Here is a 21,013-nt window from a genome sequence, read left to right as displayed (position 1 = left end):
CGCATTTGAAGCCAGTGGCATTGATTACTACAAATGCGTCTTTATTGATGAGGCTGGCTTCAACATGCACATCAAGCGTAACTTTGGTCGATCAAGACGAGGTGAGCCCGCCAAGGCCTTGGTTTCTAAGTCGCGTGGGGTGAATATTACGATCTTGGGTGCCATCACTGGTGAAGGTGTAGTCAACTTGAGTCTCCGGAGACCTCAAGTGGTTGTCGCTTCCAAGAAACGCAAGACGCATGACGGTGAAGAAAAGGTGGTGGGCAAAATCGGCACTCGGGCGGAGCATTCTATCGAATTTTTGGAAGTGATGATGAAGGTGCTCACTGAAAATGGTATGGGTGGAAGGACCTTGGTATTGGATAATGCCGCTATCCACAAGACTGATGAAGTTCGGGATGCCATTGACAAGCAAGGATTCGAGATCCTCTTTCTCCCGCCCTACAGCCCATTCCTCAATCCAATTGAGGAATTTTGGTCAAAGCTCAAGGCAGGTGTCAAACGCCATTTACTGACCACAGACGACACCTTGCTACCGCGCATCATCAACTCCGCCCATGAAGTCACCGCCCAAGATTGCCAAGGATGGATTCGCCATTCCCTTACGTTTGTGCCTAGGTGTATAGAAGGAGAGAAAATGCTGTAGTTTTTTTTTCATATTTTATATATTTTTTTTTACTGCCCTTCGATATTTTTTCCTTTTACTTTTTTTTTCATATTTATATATGATTTTTTTAATAAATTATAGAGTTGTCGAAAATCATTAACTGTCATGCTGAGAAAAAGAAGGCAAAACGATTACAGTAATTACCCAACCGCCATTATGAATTTACTATTCTGCCATCAACCTGAAATTACGGCCGCCTTTATGAATTTATTATTCTGCCATCAATCTGTAATTCGGCCGCCATTGTATTTTTTTCCTCCTGCCATTCACGAAAATCACACCGCCAATCACAAACACACCCCAACGCCAAAATGAAAAAAAAAGGCCCGCCATGATGGGAAAAAAGCCCCGCCAATCATTAGGAAAAATCCTGTACATACTTGGATAGAGGTTACACGGCGTAGTTCAGAGAACTGTTGGCGGATGGCGAAAATTATAAAGCAACAGTAGACAAGCACGCTTCACAATAAAAGATAACGATCTTTGATACACTGCAGCGTTGGAGTCAAGTGTGTGTTGTATCTATTCCCGCACACCGCACATGCAGTCAAAAGATACTAGCAAAATGGAATCGTCTGTGGACTACGCTTTATACTGTTTATCTTGTTGGGTGAAATGGAACTGGCTGCTGGGAGGATCGTGTCCTATGCCGTAGAATCTGTTAAGTTGCTTACCGTGTCAGACAATCCTATATTGCCATTTTATTGCTCACAGAAAAGCATTTCTTCCGTAAATCTACATGCTCATTTACATTCGTGTCTTTGTTTTCGCTTGACACGGTGCCGTGCACGGACCCCTCACAACCAAGCGGCGACAGCATCGGAGGTACAGCAGCCCATGGTGAGAGACACGTACCACTACCGCCGAAGCACGCTTGTCTACTTGACCATCAAGTATACCACTCCTTTCATTTCCTTTGGTGCTGTATGTTTTGTTATATCATAGTAGGCAACCCACAAGTTGATACGCAACCCGTTATCTGGGCCAATGAGAATTCACGGGGATTTGAAGTCCCGAACGAGAAAAATGTCTATATAAAGCGAGCAATTTCGCCTTTCTTTTTTCTCTTCTCTTCAGTTCGTTTTGGTACAGCTTTGGTCTGTAGTACAGATGCACTGCTCTGTGCCATGATCGGGTCATTGCTTGTGCTGGCTATTGTCATAATTCTTCTGATGATCGGCAGATTCAGTGGTCCGCGCCCTGAAGAAAATTTGCAATATATACCAGTGGGAATGTGGTCATATACTCCGGCAGCCGATCGTGAACCTTCGGGTGCATGTGATGCCAACGGTATATGTTGGGATAATTGAAACGAACTTTTTTTTTATTATTTATTACACACAAATAAGAAAATGATAAACAAAATAAAAAATATATTTTTCTTTTTCGCAATTTCCGCATAAACGTTTTACCGTTTTTGCCTCGCCTTTTTTTTATGTGCACGACAAGTTCCTTTTTCTTTTTTCGCGAACAAAAAGCTAATTACTCCCCCCTCCATCCATTCACAGCTCCGTGCTAAACAAAGCGGGGAACAGTGACAGTGGCTCTGTATCGTAGCCGAAAGTAACACGATCACAATGCTTTGGCACTCTTTTTCACTTTCTGTGTTCGCCTAAATTGCCAAAGCAATTGTCAAGAAATAAAATTGTTACCGAGGATATGGTCCAAGCCTTCTTAGAAAGAGGTTTTCTTATAAGAGACAACGCCAGAGCAGCGCCAGCAGACATGTATAATTGTCAGATCTGTAAATTGGAAGTTTTTTTTTTCAGCTGTTCGTCTCTCTCACTCTTCCTGCACGTAGCTTATCACAACACGATTTTCTTATCATTTGGGTTTCACCTGGATCGAAAAGCTTGCACTGACGTTTCCGATATGCCTGCTTTCAAAGCGTGATTCTTGTAACAGCTCTTTCCCCCCCTTACACCTTCACTTCTCTCTTCCTTTTCTTATTTAACTTTACTTCGTTACATATTTTCAAGGTATGCGTCACCTATTTGAAAGTGATGATCGCTCACCAAAGATATCAGGGGACCTGTTAAAGATATGATATAGTTGCTCTACCGAAACTTGCACACAGGGATGCTGTGCTTTCCAGGCCAAGCGATTCGTTACTTATATATGACTTTTGCGGCTCGCAAACAATAAACCCGAGTATTGATTGAAGCCTTTTCCTTTGTATCGAGAAGTCGATGGTTTTAGAAAGAGCCCTGTTCTAATGTGTATCTGCGTATCGCTATGATAGCATAGATTTAATGAAGTTACTGGTGGTTACAATAGATCAATCTTCAGGGTCCCCCTTTTCCAAATAAAATTCAGGTGAGCTACCTGTTTCGACTTGCTTTTCCTTTGTCGGACACATTATTTCACGAGTCCGGATTATGTTATACAGGCTTTGTTCGATTAAAAGCCTCGTGCCAAATTTCTTTTCGCGCGTCCCCTTTCACATACACGTAATATGACTGATTTGATCTCGATTTTGCCTCCCGAATCATTCAGTACATCTTCTCGTTTATCGGACAGCGGGCTGTGTCGAATGTGTGAAAGTATGTCGCCGCTGGTTATACGCGATCCCCACTTACCAGACAGCCCTGTGGACACTGGTGGGAATCTCGCCTGATGCATGGAACAAAAGGAGCGATGCGATGCTTCAATGTTTGGGACAACAAGTCGAATCAGTATACATCAAATCTCAAGCCACGTATAAAGTACTGGAACGACTTGCTTGGCGAAGATACAGCATTCGCTTCTTTGGTGAAGTAAAACGATACTCTTTTTTTTTGCGTTAAGAGCATCGCGTATTCGGTAGTACTTACTACTGCTTATGCGCAAAAGATATACTAAAGCTTTTTCTTTGTTAAAAAATAAGACATCAGCAACCATGTGCATAGCAAACAATTACAACCGATTTTCGACAGTAGCACGTTACTGCCAGGATTCATCAGATATTTCTCGCATACGCTAACTGCTCTGACGATTTCATTTCACACTTGCGATATCTCGCTGCCAATGCTACTGGACTTCTTGCCGTCATTAACGCATCTTTCAGTGATGTTTGCTGGCCGCACTAACTTATCAGACGCTACTCTTGAACAAGTTGATGGCAGAAGCAGACACAAAAGGCCACCGATACACAACATTATCTTCTTAAGACTGGACGGTGTTCTCAGTTTTAAATACCGGATCCGTCCCTTATTGCAGCGTTGCTCCCACATCAAGTACTTGATATTATCGCCTTACTCACGATTCAACAACGTATCTCCAACCAACATCTATACAGCTTATGAGCTGTGCCCTCTATTACGCTACATTATGTGGGAATGCAGCGAACCAGTCATAGCAGACAGATGGATTTCACTATCAAGAAGCACGAGTGCTTATATTAAGTAACTGAAAGGAAAGCATCGAATGATGGCGAGGAAGGCAGTATGGCTTATGAACTGCTATTCAACGGCAAGGGACACGAGAGGATCATGCCGATAGTAGTAAAATCGCAGCCGATACTAGAACATTTACGTATAGTCGCCTGTGGTCTTTCTGATATTCATTGCTGGGATGTCTTGGCACGCAACCAATTCACACAGCTGACAAGTTTGGGGTTGACGGACATCACTGGTATGTCAAGCGAAGATTGGTCCCAGATTTTGCTCATGCAGCAACAAAATGAGATCTTGGAAGTTGGAAATCGCGCTGGAATAACGCAGTATCTGAACAGCATTATCGCAACCATCGGTACGCTGCAACGGCTCCGTATACTTTCCTTGCGAAATTTCCTTCACATGTTCAGCGAGAATCCTCTTTGCGATCTTACTCCGCTTCGACGTTTGCAACAGCTTGAAAAAATGCGTCTCACGAACATACCCATCGACAACCAAGGTCCAATGCAGTTGTGCGAACCATCACAGCACCCACTAGTCAGGAGATTAAGCTTGAACCCGCACATCACCGTACAGTAATAGTGTCGACGACTTTCTCACAGAGGCAGGATGGATTGTGTGGGCACAACGACTTGAGGAAACCAAAATACTGAATCTGGAACTGACAGCCGTGAAAGGTGTTACTGGTGCTGTCCTTGAGCATTTTGAACAAGTCGAAAGCTCGGTGCTATTGCGTGTTTCACGGATCTATAGTCTCACCAATGCAGGCATCAATGCTTTTCGTATCATTGAAGGATCTAGTAAAAAGATTGAAGTCATGGGGTGTTCAGGATTATCTCGGGCAGATGATCTTCGTATGCCATACAACATATTTTTAATAATTGAGTACCATTGCGGTGATATTTGCAGTCTGGCTTGTACTTTTATTTATAATGAGTTGATAAACAATATTGGCAGCATGTTTAATTAATCAGTTTTCCAGGTTGGATTGTTGTGATATCTGTATAGTCAAGCATCGATTTGAAATGTTTACATATACACTTACTAGATCCAGGATTGATGGAAAGGCAGCATGATGTGGATCTGGTCGGCAGCGAGTCTGGTGCCCTTTCAAACCTGAGCGAAAGCACAGACTAATTTTTTTTGGTTACTCTATGCTTTCCTTATATATCAGAAATGCTTGTGTACCTCTTTTCGTCACAAAAGGGATCACCTCGCACTCTATATATTAAAAGAAGAGAAGAATCTCGGTCAATATCGCCACTGCATCAAAAGACCGAATCCCTTGCTGTTCCAATATAGTGCCATTTAGCTCTAGTTGTAGATCGTCGAGAATGTCATGTGCGTAGAGTGCCCGTACGTACAGAAGCTCGTGTTCTTGAGAGCTAAGGACGTCGCCGTTACGATCTGGACAGCGATGATACGTGTTATGCTGATGCAAGAAGATGTCGCCGCAAAAGTTACATGTGGTGACGCGTGCGATATCTGGGTATGCAATCACATCCCGGCCCGCTTGACTCCACGAGAAGAGGAATGGTTTTCAACAGCTTTAGGCCGATTTTCGGCAGGCGATGAAGAGGAACGTGCAAGTGCATCGTCGATTTACGAAAAAGTGGAATGCGTGGCGTCAGCAGCTAAATAAGAAGGTTAGATTCAAGTAAACTATTTTGATTATATATATATCTACGTATATTTGTTAAAATATTATAGCATTCTTGTTTAAAGAGCTCCTTAAGTTTAACAGTGACTTCGGCAATTCGCCCTGCTTCAACTTTCTCCAAGAAGTCGACCCCAACATCTACATCGAATTCTTAGTATAATATTATCCTTGACGAACAGGAAAAAGAAGAATTGCCTGAGCCAGATGCATCTGCTGGAATCACTTTACTTGTGATCTTTTCTGTGGAGAACAGACAATAAGTTTCCACGCCGCATTTTGTTTTTAGCTGTCTTACATTACGGCTCAAACAGCCGATGAGGAGCTTCATATTCAGCTTTGCCGATTGAACGGCTTTTTGCTCAGTGGCACCGATGCTTCCATTATAATCTTCTGTTGCTCGAATGAGGTCCGCCCTGAGCTCGGGAACATTCATCAAAGCATGGTATTCCTCAGACTTTTGTGCTATAATCTGTTCAGCTTGTCCATTATCATTTTTCAACACTCTCCTATCTAAAATACAGAAATCAGCATTTAATTCGATAACTAGATCCTTGTCACGCCTATCAAGCTATCAAAAAGATAATATAACCTTCTTGATCGTTATGAAGCGCCAAAATCCGCTGCCAGGTGTTGCGTTTGCCATACTTATCGGCAATTTCAGCTTGACGCGTCTTCATACGCGCTCGACCACCTCTCGTTCCAAAGCTGCTAGCCCGGCCTTCATTTCCTGATCGACTTGGCCAGTACGGACAACCATTGCTTCTTTAGTAGTTCCACTGCGTGAATTTTGACCGTAAATAGCTTTTGCAGCTTTGATCTTCTTTTTGATCGCATTGGCTAGGTAGAAGCAATCGTTGGCTAATTGGAGGAAATGAGCATTATCATGGGAATTACTACGCGCGCGACAAAAATTGACCTCGCGCACGACTAATTTAGTATTCCGCAGTTGTCGTGCGCACCGTCTATCGCACAGTTTGGAAGACCCTGCACACGACAGAACTATGATGATATATGCCGAGTAAACATACCGTGTATCCAGATGGCAAGCAAACAACTTTGTGTCAACATAAGTATTATAATTTAGTGAAGCACAAGCAAGACGATTTCTAGTCAGCACAAAAAGACATAGCTAAGACTATAAAAAAGTGGGTAGACGGTGCATCAAGTGTTTTCACCAATTTAATAAAAATGACGATGGTATTGGCTGCAAAGACATATCCTGTGTTTCGTGTTCTAAAACTTGCCAGGGCCTGGTATTATGTTTTTAGTGAAATTATGATTATGTAAAAAATTATAAGTAATATAATTTTTAAGTGATTATAATAAATCATGAAATTAATTTTTTGTTTAAAAAAGTAATTTCTCAAACCCTATAAAATTCTCAACCCCCATGGTTATTTTCAACCATTATGTTTGGGAAAAACCAGGCTAGGAGGTATGACGACGCCCAGTTCATTTAAAAAAATCAACGAAGTTAGATTTTTATTTGAACGCTTGACAGTATAATAAGATATCATAATATTGTTATTTATAACAATAATATAGATATTGTTTATACTTCAGTGTAAATGTCTTTTGCAATATCATATTATAATATATTAATAATATATTAATGAGTATATATAGAAAGTAGGTAAAAATGTATTTCACAGCCAGAATACTTACAACATACTGAAGATATCTTGAATGAATATCTTTTTGTTTTTCAATAAGCAGTCATTAATATTAACCGGGAGACCCACAACAAGCATCTCCATTTCTTCAACTGTTTTCTTTTGAATATATTGAAGAAAACATGTTAGTGCATATAAAGTTACAGATGCTTCTTCCAGTCCTTCCCATTGATACTCAAAGCTCTTAAGGTATTATCAATATTTTTTCGAAATAATGTATAAATCAAAGGTTTCTTTTTCTTAATCGATCCCACATAGTTTTGAATACCACTGTAAAGTTCTTCTGGGATTGGATCTTGCTTGCTTACTTCAACTCCACACCACAACACACCATAAAGCTCCGGTCTATTAATCAGTTAGTACAGTGATTCGGCACAAGTTTTAGTATTTTTAGCTGATGATTCTTACTTGTATATGTTATTCAAGCTATCGTTTGTGTAATTTTCTACGTATCTTCTCTAAGCAGTCCACAACGAGACAACTATATAATACCATGTTATAAACATTGACATATTACACAAATCGAAACAGTTTACCTTGCACCTCTTCTTCTTCTTCATCAACTTCATCCATATATTGTTCTAAACCAAAAAAATTGGGTTCATCTACTTTGGATTTTGAGTAAGTTGTTTATCACATGCTTCATTGATTCACTACTTTACCCGTAAATTCTTGATCACCAACGTGGGCCTTTTTTTTGTTACTGCCATCGCCAATATCATTACTGTAAGCACTGCTACTATTGGCATGAGGCCTCTATAATATCAATACACACAGTTATTTTACCAGGTACTAGATATTTTTCATAAAATTTCAGAACGTTCAACTATACTTTCAATCTGTCTGTTTGAGTGCTGTTGCTATGTGGAAAACAGATAGTATTAGTGATTAATCTGTATAATAATACATTCAAACGACGTTAAATGCAAACTCACTTATTATCTCCAAGGGAAATAATGCCCGAGTTTACTATAGTTGTAGCTTCGATCGAACTTCCAATGTTGTCCAGTTTTTGTTGAGAGGGCTATTTTGTTTTGAATCTGGGTGTGGTGCCAGGAATAGATAATGTATACTCTTCGACCAATACCTTCTTCCACTCTTTTATTAACTTATCAACATTGGTGCGCAACTTATCGTCAATATACTGCTTTTTCACCCAGTTGAGGCCGTTTATATTGTCCAAGAGATTTTTTTTAATTTTATCCTCTGGATAAGCTCGCAAAAACGTTTCAAACTGCCAATATTGTGCATTCACTTCCGAGAAAAACTTCAGTTTTTCATTTTTATGCGGTTCGAATTCATAATTTGGGAATGACATCGGTAACGATTCAAGAAAAGTTGTTGCCTAGAGACGTAGCAAGTGCCCACGATTCAAAAGTATTAAACATATAAAATGAGAAAATTAAAGAGTTCTTGTAGCAATGAGGTTGTTGCAGAAATAAAACGAGCTGCTTAGAATCGTAAAATGAAATGCAGTCAATATGCTGTGTGCAACGATTAGGGCTCAGAAGTCGTTTCAATTTATTGGTTTCCGGTCACTAAGTCCTCACTATCTAAAGTATGAAATGATGAAATAAAGAAAAACGTTTTTCATGAATCTGGTTATGTACAAATAATTTAAGAGTAATATGTGTGTACCTAGTGGATTCAAAAGGTAATAACTGTACAGGTATCTTTCGAGCAATGCTCAAGCATACAAAAGCATATTTTCTCCAATAGACTCTGGTTGTTTTGTTCGCGTCTTTGTAAAGTCCTTTTGGTTACCATGGCAACCGAAAAACACATAAAAAAAGAAGGACCTGCATAGCAACCCTCCCGTCTATTTTTTATACTGCCATATTCACCATACTTCAACCGCATAATCACCAATCTGCTACATATGTAAACCGTAAATAGTCGAAGTTCATGGTAGAAAAAATCTATAAATTATACCTCCCTCGTATGAAGAACAATTTACATTTTATAAATTTCATATCTCCAGCAAGGAACTGATGACATACTGTTATCCACACGACCGAAGCCCTGGTGGTGATAATATCTAAAACTTATTATAATCATAACATGTAGGTTTTAATGTTTATTTTGCTCGTTTTTCTTTTACTATAAAAAACTATATTCTCCTCATATTAATACACTTATTGAAGTGCTTGTGAGAATGACGAAACAGCCTTTACAGTGTTTGGAAGTGACCATCCTAGCTGATTCTTCAATGCGGTTGGCCAAGAACTCGTTTTTTTTTTCAAGTGGGGTTTTGCGTACCTCTCTTCTACGGGATCAAAAAATGGGAAGTATGGTGGCAAAAAAAGAGGTGTATGACCATGGTTGCGGATTGCTTGAAGAACTTCAGCAGTTGTACGGATGATACCGGCATTATCCATTAAGATGTACCTTGGAGAAGACCAGATTTTTGCTAACAATTTTACACCTTTTAAATCCAGTCATCCGTGGAACTTGTTGTGAAAGTGAAATGAGACCATAACACGACATACATCCAAGTACACTTAGATTAGTGCCTTGTTGTGTTGGTACTTCGACATCTGCAGACTGCCCTTTCTTTGACCATGCGACAGGACGTACCATGTTCTTATTGAATCCGCTTTCGTCAACGAAGACGCACTTCTTCTTGATACCTATGTTGTTCTCGATAATATATTCAGCAAACTGACGCCGTGCTCCAAATAGTATCTTCAGATTTGCGCTCAGCTACTTTTAGTTGGGTGCGAGTAAGAGTTGTAAAGGAAAGCTTGTCGGTAATATGCCGATAAACAGTGAACTGATAAATCTTTAGACTCTCGAATGCTTTACAAAGTTCGTCTGTTGTATCCTTAACAGTGCAGGTTGGATGCTTTTCGACATAATGTTCAATAATTTGGGGATGTTCGTCAGTGAGTTTAAGATTGTTCTGCTTCGGTTTCAGTTCCGTAGCAGGTACGTAACCAGGCAAGATGCAAACCCCATTCTTTCCACTGTATATAATTGTATGCTGTAGATAACTCAATAGAAGCTTCCTTGGCCGCGTCTTACAGATTCCAGTATTTGTTTTCAAAGAGACCATTGAACTGTGCGACTTGTGCTGATTGGTACTTCGTAAGCGTCCACACAAAATCTGGTTTTGAAACCAAACAAACTTCGTATTCCTCCATAGAAATGTCAGGAATGTTAATCAAGGGATCGTCTTCATTGTCTGACGTGCAAGCGTCAGAGAGATGTTCCTACTTGTGTAGGGACTCAATGGAAATTATTTTTCGAGCTCATCTTCCCTCTCGGTTTCAGGTCCGTCACGAACATATTCAACAGATGGCTGGTAATGATTACTGTTGGAAGTTCTTCTTATCGAAACGCACCGCATCTTTTCGTTTGTAAGAACTCTTTGCGCTTTCAAAGAAAGCTTCTTCATTCTGAAACAAAAAGAGAATTTTGGCTTTTGACATGAACATTAGGTGAATGTGTCTTTCGTTACTAAAAGAAGGTAATGATTCGAGTGGTTTTTCTTTTTTTTAATAAACCAGCCACTTGCTTTTTGATGCTATGCTGCTGATTTTTATGGCTACACACATGTGCAATCCGGGAAAGGGTCGCTAATTAAGTCGTGCGTGTCACAGCAGCATCATCGATTCCAAAGAGATGCTAGTGATATGCTATCGAGCGACGGCACAACATCTCGTGTTGTTGTGCAAAGCAAAGAACCGACGCCCACGCTTCTTATGCGTAAATTGCCAACTGCCTTTTTCGCCTTCCACCGCCTTCACGGGGAAATAGAGAGAGAGAAAAGCGACGTGATGCTGCTTTGACACCCCTTTGAGAAGGTTATACCTATTACTGAGTAGCCATAGAAGACTAGAGTCCAGGCACCACGCGAGCCCAATGATTGCGATCAGGTAGAGGAATGCAGTGGTCCAACGCAAGCTATCTCGATCTCATTACGGGTCGTGTTGCATCGTGGAAACAGGCATTAAGGGCCAATGGCACTTGAGCCGGCCACGATCAACCATCCAAAGTGCGGTTATACGTTTGACTATCTCACAAACTGACCGATATATGCAAGAAACAGGAGCCAGTGCTACATTTGTGGTAAGCGCAAGTGAACATTGTGCAACCATAATAGAACAAATGTCGGAACTTGCATCGAACCGGGCCCCGCAAACGAAATGTTAACAAAAGGGTTTTCTCGCATCGCTTTATTTCTTCTTCTTCACCGTTTCTCTTCTCTACCACCAACCTCCCCCAGGCCAGTTCTTTTGCCGAACTCATCCGTTTGTGTTTTCTCAAACAAACACAATACCCCATCACATTTTCATTTAACAACAAAACCCCCCTTCCTGTCTTTTTACATACCGTACATCACACACAATACAAATCATGTTGAACATCTTTTTGTTGACCGCCGCTCTCTTCTGGTCCTACGCGCTGGCGCAAACCACCTCAGTCGACGATACCGGCTTCAATCAAGGAGACAACGAAGCCGACGCTGAGCAAAAGAGCTGGTTGGAGCAAAACCATCGCTACGTGTTTGTCATTGTCATTGGCGTTTTGGTGCTAGCATTGCTCATTTGGTACATTGTTCGAAGCGTCAAGGGCATGCGCAAGCGATTAGAACACGACAATGAAAAGCAGCTGTACATGATACAGCAGGCTACCGCAGGTGGTGGCGGTTATCAATCGCCCATAAATGAAACCATCCCAGTGTCGCAACATGGTTATCAGAAATTTGACTCGCCTGCGAACGCACCAGTTTACCACACGCATCGCTATTAATTATAAACAAAGTGTATATATAGTGAATCAGCGGCTGCGTCTGCCTTGTACTAGTAGTCAGTATCCGTAATAGTATGGTTGCTCACTCTTTTGCTTTTGCGTGTTCAACTGTATATCCGATATAAAGATAAACCAAAAAAGAAAAAAAAACTCACACACCGCCTAACGAACCTTTCTCTCCCAACCCCTCCCACCCCTTGTATTTCAATTCTTCTTGTGTAATATTGCCTTGATTATAGTGCAGTTACTTTTTTACATACCACAAACAGTCTATACACATACTACATATTTTTACATAATCACAATAGCAACTACCACTACTGCCGTTCCCTCTGATGGGGGTAGCAACTGCGCTGGCCACTCTGCGAAGTAGCAGTAGCTATGATGAGTCCTCTTATTGCGTTACATATTAGGAAGACTGAACTGGCCAGTATTCTCGGAAGGCGTGAATGAGTTTATAGTCCAACTCAGCTCTTCTTCACATATACTGCTGGCTGCTATTATTACAATCTTGCGTGTATGTTGAATGATAAAGGAGTCTTTGTCTACAGAAAAGGTTGTCCTCTCAAAAGATAGCAGTTATTGTTGAGCTTGTTCAAATATCAAACAATAATGCACAATTTCAAAGCATTCAAGTAACACCAAAAGTGATAAAAGCACGGGTGTTTAAGCTTACGACGCTATGTTTCAAACCGACAGCACCGATGCACGGATATTACACACCGTACACGCTGTATGTACAATAACATGATTTAGCTACTCATAACAAGTGTGTTGCACTTTTTTATCTGATGGAAAAGCTTACTGCATCCTACTTCCTTGGAGTAATCTCGGTCAGCAAATCCAGGTTCCGAGGGGGTTGGTTGCTCTTAATTGCTCTATGACCATATCTTGCTTTTTGTGCTGCCGTTTTGTTTTGTAAATTACCTAATGGCGAAAGAAGAGTCCGCAAAAATGCTGTACAAGGAAAATAGCCATTTATTACTGCTTTGTTGAACAAAGAGAAAGAGGGGTAGAATTCCATGTCCGTACTGTAACCCTTTCATTCCGTGTCACCATCATAATTGCCTAATATCTATCGCAAGTAGCACTCAACGTCATGTGCATTTTAACGTGGTAATGCTCATAACAGTCTCACAAAGAGTTCGAGGTGTTTGTACGACGTTCTGGTGGTTTTGTCACCACTATAAGGTTCTATCGTATGTCTCGTCGCATACACATTTTGCAGCTGTTGTATGCATCGACATCGATTCCTACTACATTGACGTATAGTGATGTGTGTACCTGTGAGCCTCTGTGGCGACCATTTGATTAGCGCATGTACATATGTATGCGTAGTATATCCAAGAACCAGGTGGCAATGTACCATATCATCGCAACGCTTGTTAATGCTAACTTAATCCTATAATCTATAAACTAGCAAGCGCTTTACTTAAAAGCAACCAGGTCATTGACTCCGTCTCTGGCGGTATAGTATTGTTCTTCTATAGCAAATTTATATTTATCCTAGGCAGCCATAGTTTAAAGTGACACTTTCCAACAACGACCTGACTAATCCATGGCAAGCAATAGATAGAACGCCCATGGCAAGACTCACCCTAAACCCGTGAATTTACTACCATATCAACAGTGCGGTTCATCATGAGCGTCAAAAATCTAGGCGAGAAACAAGTGCCACCCGTAGAGCTACAATGTTGTGCTTCATTCGATGCCTTATTCCACTATTTCTATTGTTGCTCTGGTGAACAGCCCACCAAGGACCAGTCCTGCAAGAAATCATGCTCGATGTCTGAACGAATAAGCGATTGCAACTGCGTCTGTTGGAGGAGCTATATATGTTGAGCAGTGATACTTCAATGGCATTTCTGCTAATGGCAGTATTAAAGGACACTCGATGTATCGCAGCAAGGCTCACTTGAGTACTTATTTCGATGTGACAGCCGTTGTGTTTTCCCGGTGAGTATCGAGAGATTATAATGAAACGTCATCGAGGTACGGGTGCGACAGCTCTCTTCCTCCTTGGAGTAGTTCTTGCTTTCTGAAGTACCGGTTGATACGAGGTAGTGGAGGAGCGATGCTATTAAAGTAGGAAATTTGAAAATGCAAGTATCTCCATTACTTGCACACGGTGTTTCCTTCACCAGTCGCATACTTTGACAGATCCTAATATCTGGTCCAGTGCATCTTTCTATGATAAGTCTGACATGCTGCTGCGTAAATACTCGCTTTGTGAGGCATCGGAATATCTTCTTGTTATGCTTCATATTTACAACGAGAAGTTTGCAGTAGTAAAGTACCACCAACTCTTTCGTTTTTAAGTGTTGCGGGGCATAGCAAATAGTGACACTGCGCAACGGAACTCCGCGTAATAGATCTCTTTTCCTTCTCTTGCCTTTTCAGTTTCTTGAATAGCCATGGTCGACGACAATGAACCACACTTTTTGATTCATCAAGAGACACAGACGTATGTTAGTGAGCCGATCCATTTCCAATTGGTGCAAATGAACAAGTCCATGTTTGTGTGGGTTGGCAAACAACAGGCCAGTATGAAAGATCTGTCGATCGCGATGCCACCGATAGCAAGTCAGGTGAGATAAACTATATTACGTGTTGCTGTTCTTAAACACCAGGCTCACGGATTGTTTTTTAACCTCCCGCACACAGTCGATACCATCAGTAACCACAGTGTTGGGCCAAGATATCGCAGAACAAAGCCGTAACCTCGGACGAAGACTGGGTAAGAATGATAAAAAAATCAGTAAAAGGGAAACAAAGGCGAAGAAGTGTTTCAGGTTCCGTTGAACTAACTGCCTTATCCCTCAATTCCCTTTTAAAACTTCTGGCATAGCTGCCAAATATCAACAGCAGTTTTTCATTTCTTTGGATGTTGGAAATCAGGATGATATGCTGGTCGCATTTGTTGAGAAAAAACTATCGGCGATGATTAAACGAGTATTGAAGTAACTGTGACGATGGGGCTTTGAATATGTTGTTACGTAGTTTGTCACCTGGATGAGGTGTATTCCCATCATTGTCAAACTTAAATTGTCCACTGGCGTGTGTGCGTGTTGGTACAAAGGGCCACGTAAACATGATTCTTTTTTCCGTTTGTATACGCTATGTATAGACAGCAGTGGTCGGTCTCCGTTTTCTATCTCTCTTTCACTTCTACCACACTATTCGTAACTACTATCTATCATGAGCGAGTCTCCTGTGAAATTAAGTGATGGCGTTGTGCCCACAAAAGACACCAAGATCGTACTTGCTGGAGCTGTCAAAGTACCTCCTATAGGTATGCGGCTCGCTCCCCTTTCTTTTGCTTATCGGAAATAAAAATAGTAGGCATATAGACTCACGCATGTATTATAGCCATCGGTTGTTGGCAATGGGGCGATACTACCAGTAAGCATTAATCAGAACATATATATCTTACTGCCTCGCTAGGAGCTCGAGAAAATGTGGACTAGTGTTCTTATTTCATCGTTTCATCCCTCTTCTTGCTTTTAATATAGCTTGGAGCTGGACACCCGAAGCTGAAAAGGATGCCAAAGAAGCCTTCGATACTGCGGTTGAACTTGGTATCCCATTCTATGACACAGGTACGAGCTGTATCTAGTTTCAAAGGATACCAAAGTACTATGGATGCTGACGTGAATTTGTGCTGCATGATTAAAGCTGAGGTGTACGGATTGGGTGAATCCGAGAAGGAAATTAGTCGATTTCGTGAAAAATATAGCTCAGGAGAAAGAAATAAGCAAATCCTTGCGACGAAATACTTCCCTTATCCCGAGCGAACCCAATTTCCGGATGTTCTGCTGTCTGCTTTGCGCGACTCACTAGCTCGCTTGGGTGTCCGGAAAGTGGATCTCTATCAGGTAATCCTCGCTATGTCTGGGTGACACTTGGCTACTCTTGTCTTTGGTTATTCTCAAACATTTTTCTCTTGTCTGCATCATGCTTATTACAGATCCACGCCCCAATCCATCCTGTAGCTATTCCAGTTGTTGGTATGGTTGTACATTATATAATATCGACCTTTTTACTGTATCGTCTTTTTCTCCCTTTAGCTCGAAATACCCAGTGCCAATAACTCGTTACTTTATCTTTCCACTACAGCCAACGCACTTGCCGATGCACATGCTGCTGGACTGGTAACAACTGTTGGTGTATCCAACTATAGCTTGGACGAAATCAAAAAAATGCATGGCGCGTTATCCAAAAGCGTATCCATTTTCAAAAAAGCGTATCCAAAAGCGTATCCATTTGAAAAAAGCGTATCCAAAAGCGTATCCATTTTGAAAAAAGCGTATCCAAAAGCGTATCCATTTTCAAAAAAGCGTATCCAAAAGCGTATCCATTTTCAAAAAAGCGTATCCAAAAGCGTATCCATTTTGAAAAAAGCGTATCCAAAAGCGTATCCAAAAGCGTATCCATTTGAAAAAAGCGTATCCAAAAGCGTATCCATTTTCAAAAAAGCGTATCCAAAAGCGTATCCATTTTGAAAAAAGCGTATGGATACGCTTTTGGATACGCTTTTTTGAAAATGGATACGCTTTTGGATACGCTTTTTTGAAAATGGATACGCTTTTGGATACGCTTTTTTCAAAATGGATACGCTTTTGGATACGCTTTTTTCAAAATGGATACGCTTTTGGATACGCTTTTTTCAAAATGGATACGCTTTTGGATACGCTTTTGGAAGAAGCGTGGCATTCAACTTGCGTCCAATCAGGTTTCGTATTCGCTAGTCCGCACCATTCCTGCTGAATCAGGTCTCATCAAGCTGTGCCACGACCTTGGAATTGCCATCTTGGCTTATTCACGTAAATATCACTCAGGTCACTTTTCAGCTCCAAAGAGTAATAGACTCAGTATAGTAAGGTTTTTTGTTCTATCGCGTATGTAGCAATCGGTATGGGCTTACTTACTGGTAAATTTGGAGCCGATGGTCCGTTCCCAAAGTCTCGCAAGCAGCGTTTTGAAAAGTTTGACAAGGAGCAGTTGCGTCAATTGCTGGGTACAATCAAACGGCTTGCTGATAAATACGATCGCCAGTCTAGTGCAATTGCATTGAGCTGGTGTATCGCAAAGGGAACTATCCCACTTGCTGGTGCTCGTACCGCTGAGCATGTGCGCCAGAACGAAGCAGCGCTTGGATTCCTCTTGACTGCCGATGAGATTTCCGAGCTTGATAAGTTTGCATTCTTGGGTGAGAACAAGAAGGAGTGGAACCACGGATAAAATCAAGAATAGCGCTGTTCAGCTGGAGAAAATAAAGTTTAGTTACGTTTTCAAACAAAAGTATACGATGTGCATATGATGTTGCTTGATTACTAGTCTGTTGTTTGTTAGCTATTGTGGCTGCCAGTGCGCAATGCATATTCGAGTAAGCTCATCATATCATGATTAAAGGGAGCTATCGCCATCGATCAATGGCCAAATGGCACGAGTTTGCGTTTACATGCTGTTCTCGGCAATCCCAACGTCAGCTATGATGGTTGCAGCCAAGTGCTTTTTTGGAACACACATAGGGCATGTGGTATCATGCAAAACCATACATCTGCATACTTATTATGCATTTCTTGTTATCTTCTCCTTTTTTTGTTCATATTCGTCCTTCTTGATCAAAGGATCGTGCTTTTCTTCTATTTTTCACCTCATCATGAACAGGATGCTATCATCATTCCTTTGTTACTTATTACTGCTACTATGTTTTACCTCTTTCGTATATGGTGAGAGCAACAGACGCACCACTAGTGGACCAACTCATACCATTCGAAAACCGATCGTTGATGTATTAAAGTTTCAAGAGCGGGATGACGATTCTTCAGTGAGAGAAGGCGAAACTCCAGATACGCTTAGCAAGTGGCCCATGTGCGATGGACCGTCATCTTTTGGTTGCCCAGGGTACAAAGACAGCTGCGTCAAGCATTGTGAAGAGGACCTCAATTTCAACCATGGCGTATGCGTTCCCATCATAGCTGGATACAAGTGCTGCTGCTACTGAATAAAGAACACATTCATATTCATCGTATCTCTATTCAGTGCCTTTGATGCCCAAAGGAGGATGTTTGCGTACAATGTTATTATTACTTGTCAGCGCACCCATGCATTATACATTATGAATAATTACTCCTCTTGCAGCAATCTTTGGCCGTTAGCTTAGTAGTGTTACTGTACTGTCTACAACAGCAATTGTATCGGCATATATAAATCAAGCAGCGCATCGCATAAACTAAACACTGATGAAATGATATACGCCGGCAAAGCAACAGTAAAAGGGAAATAGACCAAAGGAGGTATTGCTGAGAGGGAGTGTTGTATCATAAGAGCCATTGCACGTTGACGTCGCACATGACGAACTATGCACACTTGCTCTCTTTCTATTTACCATTTTAGGTAAATTAAGGCCACTCTGCTGGTGTATCTGTTAAGTCGGAGGAAGGACAAAAGCACCTTTATTTCTTCTTTTTTTTCACGTTTGCAATTTCAGTTGAAATCAGACATAAGTTCACAGCACAAATCACTTTCTTTGCGCCAATGAGTCTAAATACGGTCAGCACCCGTGAAGATTATGAGGACCGTCCATCGTGTACGCAACAAGAATCATCACTGGGCATCAGCCAAGCTTTAAAAGCAGCCCCCGGCAGTGGAGCAGATAGAAAAAGGAAAACGTCCTTACGAGACGATACTTTTCGAGAAGCAGGTGAATCTGACAACTTGCTGGTATGGGCGAGGTTCTATATATCATTATACTATAACAAGGTGAGTCAAGTCGCGTACTATTGTCGTTGTCTCAGTATTCCTCCCATACCCTTCATTATCCCCCCGATCCTTTGTTTATCTCCCCGTTCTTCCTGGACCGCATTTTTACAAGGATGATTTGCTGCTACACACTTTTAATCCACGTCTTTTAGATACTGGTTGGCATGTTAGGTTGTGTAACTGGATGGGCATGGTATAACAGGTATGCACGCGACAACAAATGGAGCGAAGAGGCAAAAGAGGTATCAGTTAAGATAGCTCATCAATGCAAGGCCAATAAACATGCAGAATTGATCGACATGTTTTACTGGGCGCCCTTCCAACACCTACGCATATCAAAGATTTGCATTCACAAGAACGCGTCCAAGCCATCGTCAATCTGTGTGCAGAGTTTCCGGGCTACAAAAGCTTGTACGATGAACTAGGGATGAAACAAACACTGCTGCCAACGAGTGACTTTACTATTCCGCATTTGGAACACATTGAACAAGGTGTGGATGATATACTAGATATCGCGCAACAAAACCTAGGATGCATCTATTTACATTGCAAAGGTACTGTAAGCTGGAAAATAAAGATAGAGGGGCGGTACCGTCGGCAAATAAAAAGTTAACGATTCACTTGGTATAGCGGGCCGTGGGCGAAGCGCTGCAATTGCACTATGTTATTTGCTACGAATGTATCTATTAAGCCCTGCAGAGGCCCAGGATATTTTGTTACGGTGTCGACCCCAGGTAAAAGGACCTTTTTTTCCGTTTCAGCAAGACATGGCAATTACTTACTCAGTTTATCAGGTCGACAAGGATCTTTTCCAAACAGATGAAGTACGTGCATATTACAAAAACCTGATAAGTCAAGCAGAATCAGGAAAGATTACTCGGATACCTTGCTCTATTGAATAAGCATGAAAGTACAGGGAGCCACTTTGTCTTCTCTTACTTCTTACCCTTGTCTAGTACATTCATTTATGTGGTCTATCCTCCCACCGTGTCATACCTACTACGCTCTTACTGCCTTTAATCTTTTTTTTTTCGCTTCTATTTTGTCCTTTTTGAATACTTTTTTTATCCAACAACAGAACCTGATTATTTCATCCCCTGATAGCCTATATTCATTTTATAGATTTTGTGATATACGAAGACCGTAAGCTGCATTTTGTTCCCGGATGTGTTACACGGTTGCTAAATACGGAAATCATCACGGTTACTCAAAAAATATATGATAGCTATTGGCGACTGCTGTCAAAATCAAAACCGAGGAAAATGTTTCGTCAAAACTTTAAAAGAAGGAAGCCGCAATTGAGAGTGACAACGACAAATAAGACTTGGAGAACACTGTCATACTATACTGCTAACGGACAATCATAATACGTACACGAACAATGATCGGTCGAACAACGTTTTTCTCACTTCAACAATACAATGCCATCGTTAGCCGTGACTATACATGCTGCTTATATGAACGGCGCCCTGGCAGCCGGATATACAAAGGTGGTAACTAGACGTAACATAGCTGATTGTGTGGATATTACAGAGCTGTACACACTTTCGGGCGTCAAACATACTTCCCACATATTGACGTGCGTGTGTTTATATGATTCACTCAGCGACTACATGTCAGTCATCAGCATCACTTATTAGAATTCGTCGATGATCTAATAAGTAACAATGATATGTGTGTAAGAAGTAAACCGAAATGAGACGCAATAAGTCAACGACACCCAAATTGAACTAAAACTACGTTTGCTTTACTAAAATAACATAAGTTCTCTCTTTTTATACGGAATGACTTATTCTTAGCAATTACCACAGTGCGTGCATTGATGGGTGTATTGATATGATTGATTTTTCAAGAGGATTAAGTAATGTGAAATACGTGGGTAAAAGGTCCACCCGGGTAAATGCCTCGGATAAGTGGATAATCAAATTACGTGATCCATATAGTGACAACTTCTTTCTGAAGCATAGGTAATCCGTGTAACACCAAGGTGTGTCTGGATGTATGAGAAGAATGTCCGCGCACAAAGATTAAGAGGGAAATAACAGCAACTACGAATTACGGAACAGAGGATATGTGTGATTAACCATGCTAGATACAGCAATGAGGTGCATATACTAAG

The 21,013-nt window shown here is 41.1% G+C and overlaps 8 protein-coding genes across 8 annotated transcripts; 6 read left to right on the top strand and 2 right to left on the bottom strand.

Moving 5' to 3' along the window:
• Positions 1 to 5,269: 5,269 nt before the first annotated feature.
• On the bottom strand, positions 5,270 to 8,692 carry BDB00DRAFT_880136 (uncharacterized protein; the record flags this gene model as incomplete). The annotated part of the gene is made up of 9 exons (XM_053127960.1): positions 5,270 to 5,553; positions 5,648 to 5,675; positions 5,997 to 6,269; positions 6,381 to 6,559; positions 7,911 to 7,955; positions 8,037 to 8,130; positions 8,207 to 8,234; positions 8,310 to 8,398; positions 8,492 to 8,692. The coding sequence occupies 9 exons, from the start codon at positions 8,690 to 8,692 to the stop codon at positions 5,270 to 5,272; spliced, it is 1,221 nt and encodes a 406-aa protein (XP_052972430.1).
• Positions 8,693 to 9,744: 1,052 nt separating this feature from the next.
• BDB00DRAFT_899986 (uncharacterized protein) lies at positions 9,745 to 10,803 on the bottom strand (the record flags this gene model as incomplete). The annotated part of the gene is made up of 2 exons (XM_053128546.1): positions 10,082 to 10,803; positions 9,745 to 9,957 (listed from the first exon to the last, which is right to left on the bottom strand). The coding sequence occupies exons 1-2, from the start codon at positions 10,427 to 10,429 to the stop codon at positions 9,745 to 9,747; spliced, it is 561 nt and encodes a 186-aa protein (XP_052972429.1). The 5' UTR covers positions 10,430 to 10,803.
• Positions 10,804 to 11,733: 930 nt separating this feature from the next.
• BDB00DRAFT_880135 (uncharacterized protein) lies at positions 11,734 to 12,129 on the top strand (the record flags this gene model as incomplete). Its single annotated transcript, XM_053127959.1, has 1 exon — positions 11,734 to 12,129. One exon carries the CDS (start codon positions 11,734 to 11,736, stop codon positions 12,127 to 12,129), a length of 396 nt encoding a protein of 131 aa, XP_052972428.1.
• Positions 12,130 to 14,335: 2,206 nt separating this feature from the next.
• On the top strand, positions 14,336 to 15,293 carry BDB00DRAFT_985357 (uncharacterized protein). Its single transcript, XM_053130022.1, has 3 exons — positions 14,336 to 14,717; positions 14,794 to 14,866; positions 14,978 to 15,293. Exons 1-3 carry the CDS (start codon positions 14,544 to 14,546, stop codon positions 15,091 to 15,093), a joined length of 363 nt encoding a protein of 120 aa, XP_052972427.1. The 5' UTR covers positions 14,336 to 14,543; the 3' UTR covers positions 15,094 to 15,293.
• Position 15,294: 1 nt separating this feature from the next.
• BDB00DRAFT_862795 (NADP-dependent oxidoreductase domain-containing protein) lies at positions 15,295 to 16,245 on the top strand. Its single transcript, XM_053126092.1, has 4 exons — positions 15,295 to 15,421; positions 15,499 to 15,531; positions 15,642 to 15,728; positions 15,805 to 16,245. The coding sequence occupies exons 1-4, from the start codon at positions 15,328 to 15,330 to the stop codon at positions 16,026 to 16,028; spliced, it is 438 nt and encodes a 145-aa protein (XP_052972426.1). The 5' UTR covers positions 15,295 to 15,327; the 3' UTR covers positions 16,029 to 16,245.
• A 523-nt stretch (positions 16,246 to 16,768) lies between these two features.
• BDB00DRAFT_934422 (NADP-dependent oxidoreductase domain-containing protein) lies at positions 16,769 to 17,407 on the top strand (the record flags this gene model as incomplete). Its single annotated transcript, XM_053129153.1, has 2 exons — positions 16,769 to 16,952; positions 17,036 to 17,407. 2 exons carry the CDS (start codon positions 16,769 to 16,771, stop codon positions 17,368 to 17,370), a joined length of 519 nt encoding a protein of 172 aa, XP_052972425.1. The 3' UTR covers positions 17,371 to 17,407.
• A 311-nt stretch (positions 17,408 to 17,718) lies between these two features.
• BDB00DRAFT_862793 (uncharacterized protein) lies at positions 17,719 to 18,420 on the top strand. Its single transcript, XM_053126091.1, has one exon. It carries the CDS (start codon positions 17,792 to 17,794, stop codon positions 18,134 to 18,136), a length of 345 nt encoding a protein of 114 aa, XP_052972424.1. The 5' UTR covers positions 17,719 to 17,791; the 3' UTR covers positions 18,137 to 18,420.
• A 165-nt stretch (positions 18,421 to 18,585) lies between these two features.
• On the top strand, positions 18,586 to 20,059 carry BDB00DRAFT_966576 (protein-tyrosine phosphatase-like protein). The gene is made up of 5 exons (XM_053129800.1): positions 18,586 to 18,894; positions 19,047 to 19,096; positions 19,183 to 19,448; positions 19,525 to 19,628; positions 19,689 to 20,059. Exons 1-5 carry the CDS (start codon positions 18,670 to 18,672, stop codon positions 19,794 to 19,796), a joined length of 753 nt encoding a protein of 250 aa, XP_052972423.1. The 5' UTR covers positions 18,586 to 18,669; the 3' UTR covers positions 19,797 to 20,059.
• Positions 20,060 to 21,013: the final 954 nt, after the last annotated feature.

This window comes from Zychaea mexicana (assembly GCF_025766255.1).
Source record: "Zychaea mexicana strain RSA 1403 chromosome Unknown BDB00scaffold_217, whole genome shotgun sequence".
Lineage (NCBI taxonomy): Eukaryota > Fungi > Mucoromycota > Mucoromycetes > Mucorales > Lichtheimiaceae > Zychaea > Zychaea mexicana.
This window is presented reverse-complemented; position numbering and strand designations above follow the sequence as displayed.

Bases quoted from the DNA above. Each gene is read 5' to 3' on its own strand.
- BDB00DRAFT_862795 (XM_053126092.1), top strand. From the start codon at position 15,328: ATGAGCGAGTCTCCTGTGAAATTAAGTGATGGCGTTGTGCCCACAAAA. The intron at 15,422-15,498 runs GTATGCGGCTCG...CATGTATTATAG, and splicing joins TGTCAAAGTACCTCCTATAG to CCATCGGTTGTTGGCAATGG. The intron at 15,729-15,804 runs GTACGAGCTGTA...GCATGATTAAAG, and splicing joins TATCCCATTCTATGACACAG to CTGAGGTGTACGGATTGGGT.
- BDB00DRAFT_966576 (XM_053129800.1), top strand. From the start codon at position 18,670: ATGAGTCTAAATACGGTCAGCACCCGTGAAGATTATGAGGACCGTCCA. The intron at 18,895-19,046 runs GTGAGTCAAGTC...CACGTCTTTTAG, and splicing joins TATCATTATACTATAACAAG to ATACTGGTTGGCATGTTAGG. The intron at 19,097-19,182 runs GTATGCACGCGA...ATAAACATGCAG, and splicing joins GGATGGGCATGGTATAACAG to AATTGATCGACATGTTTTAC.
- BDB00DRAFT_985357 (XM_053130022.1), top strand. From the start codon at position 14,544: ATGGTCGACGACAATGAACCACACTTTTTGATTCATCAAGAGACACAG. The intron at 14,718-14,793 runs GTGAGATAAACT...TCCCGCACACAG, and splicing joins TGCCACCGATAGCAAGTCAG to TCGATACCATCAGTAACCAC. The intron at 14,867-14,977 runs GTAAGAATGATA...CTTCTGGCATAG, and splicing joins TAACCTCGGACGAAGACTGG to CTGCCAAATATCAACAGCAG.
- BDB00DRAFT_862793 (XM_053126091.1), top strand. From the start codon at position 17,792: ATGAACAGGATGCTATCATCATTCCTTTGTTACTTATTACTGCTACTA.